Genomic DNA, 12,890 nt, shown 5'->3' with positions numbered 1-12,890 from the left:
ATAAAACGTTTATTTTTCTCTCAAGGCAAGCATTCGCAACCTTCCGCGCCGCAGCGCTATGCAGTTCAGTCACAGCAAGAAAACTGGCCGCTGTGGGCGCTTCCTTCACGCGGCAGCAACGACAGCAGTTGCTGAGAGGAGCCCTTCTTAACGTCGTCATGCAGGGCACCTTCTCCAGTGAGTATACAGTGTCTATACAGGGCGCATACAGTGTATATACAGGGCACGTCCAGTGATTATACAAGGCATGCGGGGCACTTACAATGTATATACAGGGCACTTACAGTGTATATACAGGGCACGTTCAGTGTTGCGCGTCTTAGCTCAGTAATAGTAGAAAACTGGCCGCTGTGGGCGCTTCCTTCACGCGGCAGCAACGACAGCAGTTGCTGAGAGAAGCGCTGCTAAACGTCGTCATGCAGGGCACCTTCTCCAGTGAGTAAACAGGGCATGCAGGTCACTTAAAGTGTCTATACAGGGCGTATACAAGGCACATCCAGTGAGTATACAAGGCATGCAGGGCACTTTCTCCAGTGCGTATACAGGGCATATTATTATACATTAAATATACAAGGCATACACAGTAAAATACAGGGCACATCCTCTGAGTATACAGGAAAACTTATCCAGTGACTGTATGCAGGGCACATACAGTGTCTATATAGGGCACGTCCAGTTAGTATACAAGGCATGCAGGACACGTACAGTGATATAACAGGACACCAGCAGTGGCGTAGCTTAGCTTGTAGTTGGGCTCTGTATTAGAATTTTAAAAGGAGCCCCCATCATTGCAAACGAGACTTCTAAAAAAATTAACGAAATTAAAAACTGTAGCCTTATTCACGTAACAAAACTTCAACGACAACAAATCGCTGAGTTGCCATCCTATCGAGTAATCGTTCAATCGAAATGACCCTTGTGAATACGGATTTAGAACTGTTTTTCAATGGGACGACTTCTGAACGTCAGCGAGATTTTGACTGTGTCAAAATACGTGAATTTAGGTCACTGGTTAACAGTAGACTGTTACATTATTCATAAAAATTATGCAACAAAAATACATAGATATTTTTAACTGGTTTATCTTTTCCTTTTCAGAATTAGACGTGTTGGAGCGAGCGAACCCACAGTTTTTAATAAACGCTTCGAATCTCATGGGAGATTATTTCGCAGGTAATAATCGATATTTTATTTTTAATCAAATAAATAATACATTGTTTCTTCGATCATAGTAAGAAAAAGATAAAACTTGAACACAATTAGTACCTTGCCAAAATAAAATACACAAAAAGCACGTTTTGGTCCAGTGAAACGCTCCATAGTTACTAAAATTCTTGAAATTATACACAGTTTCCCATCACCCACACGTCCGCTATCTCGTACAGTTTTCGAAAAATCAAGTGTTGCAATTTGCAAAAAAATTTGGCCCACCTGTATACAGATTTATTTATTTATACAAACAGCTTTGTCGACAATTTACATCAGTCTTTTCCAAAGTGGGCGATAACGCCCCCTTGTGGGCGCTGCAGGCTTAAAGGGGGGCGGTAAGAGACCCAGAAAAAAAATCGGGACGTTGTGTAGAGGCTTGGGAGGCGTCATCTACTAGGAGGACTCTTAGACACCGATTGAGCTCGACTCTTGACTATAAAAATGGGGGGCGCTAAAAAATAATTTATTCTCAAAGTGGGCAGTAGACTAAATAAGTTTGGGAACCGCTGATTTACATGGTACACAGTAGTGATTAATTTATGATTTATGTGTATAATTCCAGAGGCGCGTCTCTGCAACGGCAACAAAGTGCACATCCTTGCCAGCCCGCTGCTGCAGTACATGCGAGCGTTGCTGGCTTCCGACGACATCAGGGCACACAGGAGTCTGGCTACACAGGTATATTTGATTTTGTTGTCTCTGTCTATCTTGAAGGGATGTTATGGATATGTAGTTTCGGTTATGGATACGGCTACGGATATTTTTTTATTTCGGATATCCGAAAGTTTCGGTTACGGTTACGGATATCTGTGCTAAGTATAGAATGCAAATTCCAATAGTTGTCCAACACAGTTCATGCCTTACGAATAGAATGGGTACAGAAGAGATATCTTTGGCATCTGTCACCTTCTTTTGGTCTCACAAAAAAACTTTTAAAACTCACGCCTACTTCAAAATGCGATCATTAAGTCAGCGTGGGGACTTGCTTGACTCTGCCTACATCCGAAACCTTTGAATCGGTAACGGTTACGGATATTTTTTATTTCGAATATCCGAAAGTTTCGGTTACGGTTACGAATATCCATAACATCCCTTTCTTGACAGCCAGGCAGGCAAAAGACTTCAATGTGTAGAGTTTGAGGGTAGTCTTCCCGTGGATGTCGTAAGAGGCAACGGGATGAATATGCGAACCTCACGCCTTGGAAAACTGTCTGGCCAGCGTGAGGAGTGCAGGGCAAATCCTCTATTTCGTGCGTTCATTACTGGATAAAAGCCTTCCCTAAGGATTTCCACTATGAGGGTTACAGGCCTTACAGGAAGGCGCTAGATGAGACCACTACAAACAGGCCAATCCAAGGATCTCCTGTGGCTGAAATGGGGAGGCTTTTGTTCAGGATGTCTTGTAGCTGAAGCTGAAATGATGATGAAAGTGTCGCTCCTACAGTCAAAATTACAGACATTTAGTCACATTATTATAAAATCGTCTTTTCCTGCTATAGTCTGGTCCGGGAGCACGTAGAATTTTGTCCGTTGACCCCAAGCTACCCATCCTTATCGCTCGCGCGTAATTATATTGCTGTCGCGGCTGTGCGACGCGCGCCCGCAGTGAGTGTGCGAGCGCGACAGCAACATAATTACGCGCGAGCGATAAGGATGGGTAGCTTTGTGGTCATTGGACAAAATTCTACGTGCTCACAGACCGGGCTTTACCAAATATTTAACCAACCCAAGCAAACTTGGCGGCGGACTGTAGTAGACGACATGAAGAAGATCGGCAAGACTTGGAGCGAGATCGAACGCGATGGAGGACTGTTAGACGCCCTCTGCCCCATCTAGGGCACATAGGACCTTAAGTCAAAGCATCAAATATTTTATTTAGTACTTGGGCCCTATCCAGGGCGCTTATACACGTCCCAAATAGCTTGCCCTACCACCACTTCGGGACAACATATGGGCTGATGCTGAGAAGAAGTGGCGGAATAGGCGACTAAAAACTTTCATATAATTATCCGTGTGCGATCCTGCAAACGAGCGACTGAAGTCCGGCTCAAAAGTCTTATTTCAAAGAGCCCTACGGGACAAAAGCAAACATCAGGGCTCCTCAACCCGTTTGGCCAATCAAATTCATTTGCTTCTGGTAAATTACATAGGATCGTGAGCCGACAAAGTGCACATTATAATTGCAAACCAGTCGAAAAGCCTTTTTGTATGGAGTTTTAACGATTCAATTCGATCAAAAAGTTCAGCTTGTCTGTCTAGGAGGGCTGATGATGATTGAATTATGAATTCACTCCAACTCGTCTGCCTGCGCGAGTCTTTCTGGTGATGCCTATGATAACATAATTCTTTTTCTTTCCTTACAGTTAATGCAAAATGGTCGCGAATTACTCTCACAACACACAGCACAAGAGCTCGACGACTTATCCATATCAATCCGCCTCCGGTTGCTCTCCCCCCCGCCCGTCTCAATCATCTGGCTCCTCCTCTCCGCGGACTTATGCCTCAACAAGTTTCTACCACTCCCAAACACGCTCCAACAGTTCTACGCCTCACACCTAGAACTAACCCCAGACGAAAACTACAGCGAAGTCAGTTATGGCTCATGGAAAAAGAGCCCGGAGAAAGATGAGTACAGATCTGACGTTAGCACGGACAGTGTGGCTGAGAAAGCCAGTCAGAATGTATCACAGATCAGTTTGAGCGATGATATTGATACAAAACCAAAGTTGAGACCGATATTGGGGGCTGGAGCAGGATTATTGAGACAGGAGCAAGCATTATCCGTTAGCCAGGACACATTTGAGACGTGGACAGCTAAGAGCAGTTTATCCAAGCGATACGACTTGAACTCGTGGAGACAGGCTGAAGATGAAAAAGAAGTGGAAGAACCAGTATTCAACCCGGCTGTGTTACCTCCAAATTTTCCAGTGACAGTGCCAGATTACCCACCACCCACGACCAGGTTTAGCTACCCGGAGAACATGGCAAATTATCTCCAGCAAGGTGACGGAGCATATATACAGAACCAGTATCCAGCTAACAGCACAGCGAATTTCAACCAACAAGGGGATACGTATCAGTTCGCACAAAACGAAAGACCGCAGCCTGAAAAAGTCAACAATGAGATTCAAAAAAACGCTCAGAATAGACGACCTATTGAAAATTGGAGACGGGAAAAAAGCGATTTGAAGGAAGACGCCAACAGGAATCGACAACGCAACTGGACTCGCCAGCGGTCCAAAGACAACATAGACGATGATGACGACAAAGAAAAGTTTAAGGACGGCGAAAAATTTCCCAGGTCCTCCTCCAGGAATTCCCGGGAATCGCGTCCGGGGAACAGGATGCCTCGACGGAATAGCGGGGAGAGTTCAGAGTCGGTGAACACGAATTCCGGGAAGACTCCACCAAGGAGGCATGTGACGGACGTCCCCAGGAATCAGAAGTACTGGGACCACGATGACCGGTGCGATAAGGACTATAATAGTTAGTGAATGTGTTGTGGACATGTATGTGTTTGTTCTAGTGGGAGGTGACATTTTTGGTGCAGAAAATTGACCGGTAAGTCAATTTTTATTTCATTGACTTCCAACAATGATCAATAAATAGATTTCAGACACAAAAGATTTCATTTTCAGTAATTTATCGGAGTATATTTTTTTCAAATTGTCAAAATTCACATTTAATTACATTATTTTCATTGTTTCATATTATTTTATTTTAATTCATACGTCTTATGCTCAAATAATTTAATAAATTCTGTACGGTAACTTGAATTTATATCTTTCATTGTTGTGTAAAAAAAAAATTCCATGAAATTCAACCATACAATTTACTTTTACGAAACAAACTGAAAATATACAATGATAAGACTTGCAGATTGAATGAAATAGAATAGATATAAATAAATTATATCTCTAAAAAGACCGCCTTCCACTAGAACGTTTTATACTAAGTTAGCAATAGACATGTATGTATAGTGAAATTTTAAGTGCTAGACGAGTCGACTGGTAGAAATGCCTTGTTGTATAAGTCCGATTTGTGACGTGCTAAATTTTTGTATATTTTTTGTAACGTGACGTTGGACTGTGTAAAGAAAGAAGCTGTAATGTGATTTTTGGTTGAGTTATAACGGATTATTGGAAGGAAAAGTGCTGCATGGTGCCTGATACGCATATGGTTTGGTTTGTAGACAATTTGGAAAGAAGTATTGTTTGGAAGTAGCCTGGGAAAAGTTTAAAGGGCAATTTACTATTGGTTTTCATACTAAAGTTAGTTTCAATAGTATGTCCATTGAAATGCTTGGTGTTAGCTGATTTGTAAAAAGAAAAAAAGAACCACTGTTTGTTGGAAGTTGGTTAAAATTTTCATATTCATAGCACTAGATGGCCCACAAAACACTCATGTGACTTCTCAAAGGCTCAGTTTCTTTAAAATGTTTAAATAAATAAATTCCATAACGTTATTGCTTTAACCTTCTAAATGAATGTTAAAAACATAACTCTCCGGCCTGGAGTCGGTTAAAATTGTCTCGCAAAATGGTGATCATTATTTAATTAGACCCTAAGTAAGTTAATGGCAAATAATTAATCATTAGTTTAGTAATTTTCATTGTTTTTATTAGAATTTCGCCCGCAGTCCAACATAACTTGAAATGGTAAAAAGAATAAAAATAATGGTGCATAAACTAGTCCCATATTAAATTGACTAAACATTTTTAATCAATGTAGTACAAAAATGATAGCAATAATTTTTTACTGTTGAACATTGATTTGAAAACTCAAGGATTTGCACTAGAAATTGTGACAAAATTGTCACAAATAAATCTATGGATGGTAATCTAAAACTAAATTCCATATTAATTCTGCATTCGATCTAGCAGATGGAATATTGCTTGGAAATTTTCAAATAAGGCATGATATTTAAACGTGTCTTACAACGCCTTCATTGTAGACTTTTAGTTAAACCATTGAAGCCATTAAATAGAATTTGGTTAATTAAGACTTATTAGTAAAAGAAGAAATATTATGAAAACTTAGATTTATTATTTGAGAACTAACCCCTAATTACTATAAAATAGCACAAAATCCATATTTACTTCATAAAATCATCTTTAATACCATCATTTACACTAAATTCTCCGCATTCCGCCTAAAAAAGCTGGAAAATAATAAATAAATAAAATTGTCTACTAAAATTATGTTAATAAACAATCTTATTTATATTATTTAAGTGATAAAGCCGTTTGCTCAATTCTATTTTACCTCCAAAAAGTAAAATTGTCTTGTACAGTCAGCTTCAGAATGTTAGTGACACCCGAAGTAGCCAAAAAGTTCGCTACGTCGTTATTACAATGAGGGCTATCGTTTTAGCGCTCACCAGTTGGCGCCACTGTAGAGTAAGGTCCAGTCACTTGCTAGTAGCGAAGACAGTGGCACCAACTGGTGAGCGCTAAAGTGGTAGGAGGACTATCGCATTTGCGCTCATCAAGATGGCGCCACTGTAGAGTAAGTTCCTCTCAATCGCCAGGGGTGCCAACTGTTAAGTATAAAAACGATAGCCCTCATTGGAATAAGATTGTGTTGTCAACTTTTTGGCCACTTTGGGTGTCGCGAACTATTTGACGCTGACTGTAATAGTTTCGTCATAATTTGCCAAAAACATAGTTAATTTTTTCACTTTCCGTAAGTTGAGCCTATCCTCTACAAAAACTATCATCGGTGAAAGCGAGGTTACTCCCAAAAATGTACGAAGTTCGAATGTTTCCATCCCTCTCACACAAAGCGAGATATCAGCATGAGGGACAGTGACAGATATACCGTTTCGGAGTAACCCTGCAGATACAGACAAAAAATGAAACAAACCTATGAGTATGAGTACAGTCATCGTCAAATAGTCCGTCAGGGTTCGAAAATCCGAATTTTCGAACCCTGAGTCCATGACACCCTGGGTGGCCAAAAAGTTGTTGTCATCCTTATTCTAATGAGGGCTATCGTTTTTATACTTAACAGTTGGCACCCCTGGCGATTGACAGGACCTTACTCTACAGTGGCGCCATCTTGATGAGTGCAAACACGATAGTCCTCCTACCACTTCGCTCACAAGTTGGCGCCACTGTCTTCGCTACTAGCAAGTGACAGGATCTTACTCTACAGTGACGCTAACTGGTGAGCGCTAAAACGATAGCCCTCATTGTAACAAAGAATTATTGCGAACTTTTTGGCTACTTTGGGTGTCACGAACTATTTGGCGCTGACTGTACCAGACAATGGATATGTCCACACTTATGTTTTAAGCCTTAAAAAATTTAAGGAATTGGTTGCTACTGTATACCTAGTTTAAGTTTCATTATTTTAGACTTGCTAAAGGCTAGGCTTTAAAAAGCCGTAAGTGCCAATAAATATTCTAAAGGATGCGAGGAAATGAACTGTGGGAGACTCGAATTGTGTGAATATACGCAATAAATGGATATTAGACGATGTAAATACACACAGCGCCCCTAGCGGAGCGGTTTGGAAGCTTTATTGATATTAGAAAGTGTGAATTGAGCCAAAATACTTATACAGGGTGTCCAAAAACAACGTCATGCGGGCTCCAGACAACAGCCTAGTTCAAAACAGCATATTTCTTAGAGCTAGCATGACCCTTGACATTTTGCGACATTCTGCATTAGCTCGGCGTATTAATTTTGGTTGTAATATTGTTAGTACACAAACTTTCGGTGTGATCATCACTTTGTGTAAGGTGATATACAGGCCAAGAACTTCTCCATTGTGGGTAAAACTCGTAGCAATTCAGTTGCAATATCTTCCAATGGCCAAATTCTATTGACGAGAGTAAATTGGACGCTGAATTATGCTATACTTAGTATTCCAAAAGCCAAAGCTTCCAAATATCACCGCTATTGGCGCTAGCGTCGTATACTAACACGGATTATAGAAAGTGATAGCAAAGGGAGAACTCTGAACGACAAATGCATAATATTAAGTAGACAAATAGTTTCGTAGCCTTAAAGTAGTTGTAATTTAAGTTTAGGCAAGACAGCTCTATGTTTGATAATGGCGACGCATTTTGTAAGAAGACTGCCCGAAATTAGAACTTGATTTAACTTTACCTAGAAAGCACATTGCTGTCTATAGTCTGGTCTGTGAGCACGTAGAATTTTGTCCAATGACCCCAAGCTACCCATCCTTATCGCTCGCGAGTAATTGTATTGCTGTCGCGACTGTGCGACGGGCGGCCGCAGTGAGTGTGCGAGCGCGACAGCAACATAATTACGCGCGATGGGTAGCTTGTGGTCATTGGACAAAATTCTACGTGCTCACAGTGCTTTAGTTAAAACTGAAATGAACAACTTCATGCGTTCGGACGCGACGGTTGTCGCTGCGTCGAGCTTCCGAAAAGCGACTCATTTGCCGCGTTTAGCGTGTGGAATGTGTGGTCGCTGCAAGCTGTGTTGTCAACTTTTTGGCCACTTTGGATATCCGAACTATTTGGCGCTTCTGTACATTCTGTAGGTAGAGAAAGTTGTTTTTTTAATTCTAAAGTAACGCTCAAGCCCCAGTAAAGACTAAAATAAATGATATATTTCAAAAAAATTCACGGCAGTCTTATTACCATGCTAGTTTCTGATATCCCACAATGTCTGGGACAAAAGTACCTGTGTAGAATATGCACAATTATTGTTATAATTAGTATGCGTAGTAATATACAGGGTGGAATCAAATATGCGTGTAAAAACATGATATTTCCATCAAAATTCTGGTTGAGATTTTTGCAAACGCAAGTTTACTAGGATTCAAAGGGTTATTGTCGATTTGCCACAGAATGGACTCGTCACAGGAAATGCACATATTATGTAAGTTGTCACACTTTATATGCCTCATGGAATTTCCTGTAACCTTTGTGTAATGCATAAAACTTATAATAATTGTGGCAAGTAGACAATAACTATATTATAATGACCTCGCTAGTTCCCATGTTTGATTTCACCCTGTATTAAAATAAATATATTTTAAGTACAGAACATGATTTTGTATAATATTCTTAAAACTAAAAGTAACCTATAAAACTGTTTAATTTTATCTTGTACCATGCTGTGGTGGGAAAGAGAACGATAGAAAAAGAAAGGTTCGAATGATTAAATAAAATTTTAAATTTAGATTAAAATTGAAATTGTATGTATTTGATAGAATAATGTTAGCTACTAAAAGGTGTCAAGGAATTTTTGTAACACAGATAATTTTGGTGTATTTAGCCAATTGGAATTACTTGATCTTATATTTTGACTGTGTAAAACAAAGATACTTACCATAAGCAGTTCTCAAATAGTAGTAAGCACTGCAGACCACCCGTGGTACCCTCCTATGTTCTTCTGATTAATTTCGTTGCGGGTTCAATGACAGTTAACTTTCCCCCGGAACAAACTTGGCCTTCATTGGTTGGGTTATTGGCGGTCAAGCTGTAGATCCTGGCTACACAGGAGTTGCAGCGGTGGGAACGAGAGGTGGGAATAGTCCCGTAGACCACCTAGTAGCTGACTATGCAGGAGCTACAGTGGTGGGATTTATAGACCATAGACCATTTGGAATATGGTTCAAGGATACTTCTTGAATAACCAGTGGTTTATAGTGGTCTAGACTGATTTGAGAACTGCTGATGAAAGTTTGTTGAAAATCAAAATTGTAATTACAATCTTACAGTTCTAATTTGAACTTTGTGTCTCGGTTTTAAAGTCTACAAAGAGAATGCACATCGGATTTTAGACGCTCTTAAGTGCGTATCACAGAACTACTCAAGACTTGATTCAAGTTTAAGCATAGATAGGGTCTAGAATCTAGACCCATCAACCATCTAGCTAGACTAGTTGGTTGGATATCAATATTTAGACACATCACATCACCCTGTTTCTGAATGAGACTACTTGAGCATGCTCATATTTTAATCAAGTACGTAAGTACTTTTCATACTAAATTCATTTTTGAGTTCTACTCAAAATGTTGATGAGCATGCTACGATTTCGACCGGGCTCGCTTTCTAAGAATGAGTAAAGTTTTGAGTATTCTAACAACACATGTTACAATAACTACAGAAATGGCAAAGATTAAGATACTTTTTATCAGAGAAAATCTTTAATCTGGTGTGCTCTTTGGTGTGAAATGTGCACGCACCTTTAGTGTGAATATGAATATGACTAGATGAAAGGTAGATTTTATATGAATTACTATTGCATAGCAAAAGCCTAGGTTCTTAGTGAAATGGCTAGAAAAAGCGATGGTGGCCTTTTTATTGATTTCGGACAGCAAAAGGTTTTGCAAGTTTAAAAAATGGAGTATTGTATGGGCATACATAAATTGTTTAAATATTCTACTCTAAAAGGAAATTAATTGCTAAAAGGCCTGTAGCCATCGCATTATGTAAAATATTATAAATAAAAAATATTATTTAACATTTCATAGTGAAGAGTTTTGTTTTTTCAATTTTGTACAGTCATTAATGAAAATATGCGCTGAAAATTACGCTCAATATAGGTATAATGTAATGTAAAATATTTAGAAATTTCGTAGTTTTTTATTGAATTATAAATTGAGTAAGCTTATTTTTCAGTTGGGGCGATGTGTGTAAAATTACGTACTTTATTTGATATTTATTTCGTGTGTATTTAAATTGTAATTTATTTAATTTATTGCATGAAATTCACCCTGCAAATGTAAATATATAGGGCATATTTTTGTCAGTGACTGTACTATAATTTGTGAAACTTTGAATAGTAGGAGACTTTTATGTTGGAAGCTTTCAGCCTTATTTTAATTTGAGGCGTCATGGGACGCCACTACGGTGTCATGGGGCGCCACTCCGGTGTCATTGGAAAATTATGTAATATCAAATAAATTGAAATTTGATTTCAGTATCTTGTTTTATTTAATTATTTTTCTGTCGCCTTAAAACTATTTACAGTTATAAATTATAACAATCATGAACGACGTCACATAACTAATAAATAATCATTGCAAACAATGTACAGTCAGCCTTGAAAATTCTTACACAAAACACATTTTTATATGACTAGTAAATATTTTGTCTTCAACAATAATGTCTGGCTGAAGTTATAGACGAGTAGTAAGTAGGTACACTATTTTTGTGTGTGTTACTTATTTTAATAATAAAATATTAATAGGGGTTAAAAATAGAATTCCATAATCATAAGAAAACGAACGATATAATTGAATATTCGATTGTAAATACTGCTTTGAAAACTTAATACTGAATCTGGCTTAATTATTATTATCTTAAAAAGCAATAATTCATTATAAAAGTATGAATAAAATCGATCAAGCTTATTTTAATACAACATATTAATATGTTTACATGATATTATAACTAATCTTAATATCTAGCATACGAATTAACAATAACAATATTTTAATTTTAAAATCTAAACGATTTTAGAGGTGTGCTTATTGGCTCTATGAACGAAATCGAACAAGCCTAATTCATGTCCATAGAAAAAGTTTTTGAAAGAAAGAAAAATATTTATTTGGTACTAAGTGATACACATTGACAATACATGAAATATGACGTGCTAATTTTGGGTATACACCCTGTATGTACAGTCAACGTCAAATACACTCGACATCAAATAAATCGCACCTCCCGCGACAACCATTTTCAAACGTATGCTTCCCCACTTCCCACCAATATTGGTACCATTTGAAAGCCTAGTTCTAACCTTCATTTCATTAAAGGAAAGGTTTATACCCCAAAAATGTGTCTTTAGAAGGATCCAGAGTCACTTCTTCAAAAAATAGGTAGTTACGCTAGAGCCAAATTTTATGGCTATAAAACTGTTAAGTTGGGATTAATCGCTATCCATCTGTTAAAGAGGACACGTGAGATCATTATTTGGTTTTATAACCATAAAAATTGGTCTAATTGATCCCATAGGTGGGCCCAAAGTGAGGTATTTTTTCAAGTCACATTTATGGTATTATGTTAATCATTTATTAAGAAATTATATGTGTTTTTCTTTAAGGATATTTATTGGGCTTTCAAATAACACCAATATTGTTGGGGCACCATGATTGTGTCAGAAGAAAATCGTTAAAGTTCGCGTCGCGGAAGGTGCGGTTTATTTGATGTTGAGTATAGTTCGTATATACTATACCACCATAGTGGTCAAAAAAGTGACAATACAACCTTATTCCAATACTAAGACGTGTTGCGAACTTTGTGGCTACTTTGGGTGTCACGAATTAAATGATGCTGACTGTACCAGACAATTTAAAACTGATTGTTTCGTAGTTATAACACTCACTTATCAACAATTAATTTAGTCGATTGCAAGCGAGAGAGAAGAATATATAGACATGTCGCGAACGCCCGCGAAGTTTATAGTCGACCAACTAACACTCAAATCGTTTGATGAGACGGATAAATAGTCATTTATGTGCAATATTAGTACAATTTTATTCTGAAAAGTATTTCTAGTACACAGAAGCTTTTATTTTATTACAATTATGCAAAAAGCACTTACACGAATATTTTAATTTCCCGGAGAGCTGGCCGCGCTGGCCAGCTGGCGGTCCGCCCCGGGTGCCAAGCATCTGGGGGTGACACAAGTCGCGCAGATTAGTACCATTAGTACTCACTGGCGCATCTATCTGCGATTGTCTTTCATTCGG

General features: G+C 38.5%; 1 protein-coding gene across 4 annotated transcripts in view; it reads left to right on the top strand.

Annotated features, from left to right (window-relative positions):
• Positions 1–5,132, top strand: part of LOC114354496 (uncharacterized) — a 28,629-nt gene extending 23,497 nt beyond the window's left edge. For all 4 annotated transcript variants that reach the window (XM_028306917.1, XM_028306899.1, XM_028306908.1 and 1 more), the window contains 4 exons: positions 26–177; positions 1,099–1,173; positions 1,772–1,887; positions 3,573–5,132. In XM_028306917.1, the coding sequence (XP_028162718.1) occupies positions 26–177; positions 1,099–1,173; positions 1,772–1,887; positions 3,573–4,700 (1,471 nt within the window). In that variant the 3' untranslated portion in view covers positions 4,701–5,132. The remainder of the gene's footprint in view (positions 1–25; positions 178–1,098; positions 1,174–1,771; positions 1,888–3,572) is intronic.
• The last annotated feature ends 7,758 nt before the right edge of the window (positions 5,133–12,890 follow it).

Source organism: Ostrinia furnacalis, unplaced genomic scaffold (genome assembly GCF_004193835.3).
Source record: "Ostrinia furnacalis isolate ACB-3 unplaced genomic scaffold, ASM419383v2 OfSCF0194, whole genome shotgun sequence".
In the NCBI taxonomy this organism is placed as follows: domain Eukaryota; kingdom Metazoa; phylum Arthropoda; class Insecta; order Lepidoptera; family Crambidae; genus Ostrinia; species Ostrinia furnacalis.
Note: the sequence above shows the minus strand (reverse complement) of the source record. Positions and strands in the feature narration are given on the sequence as shown.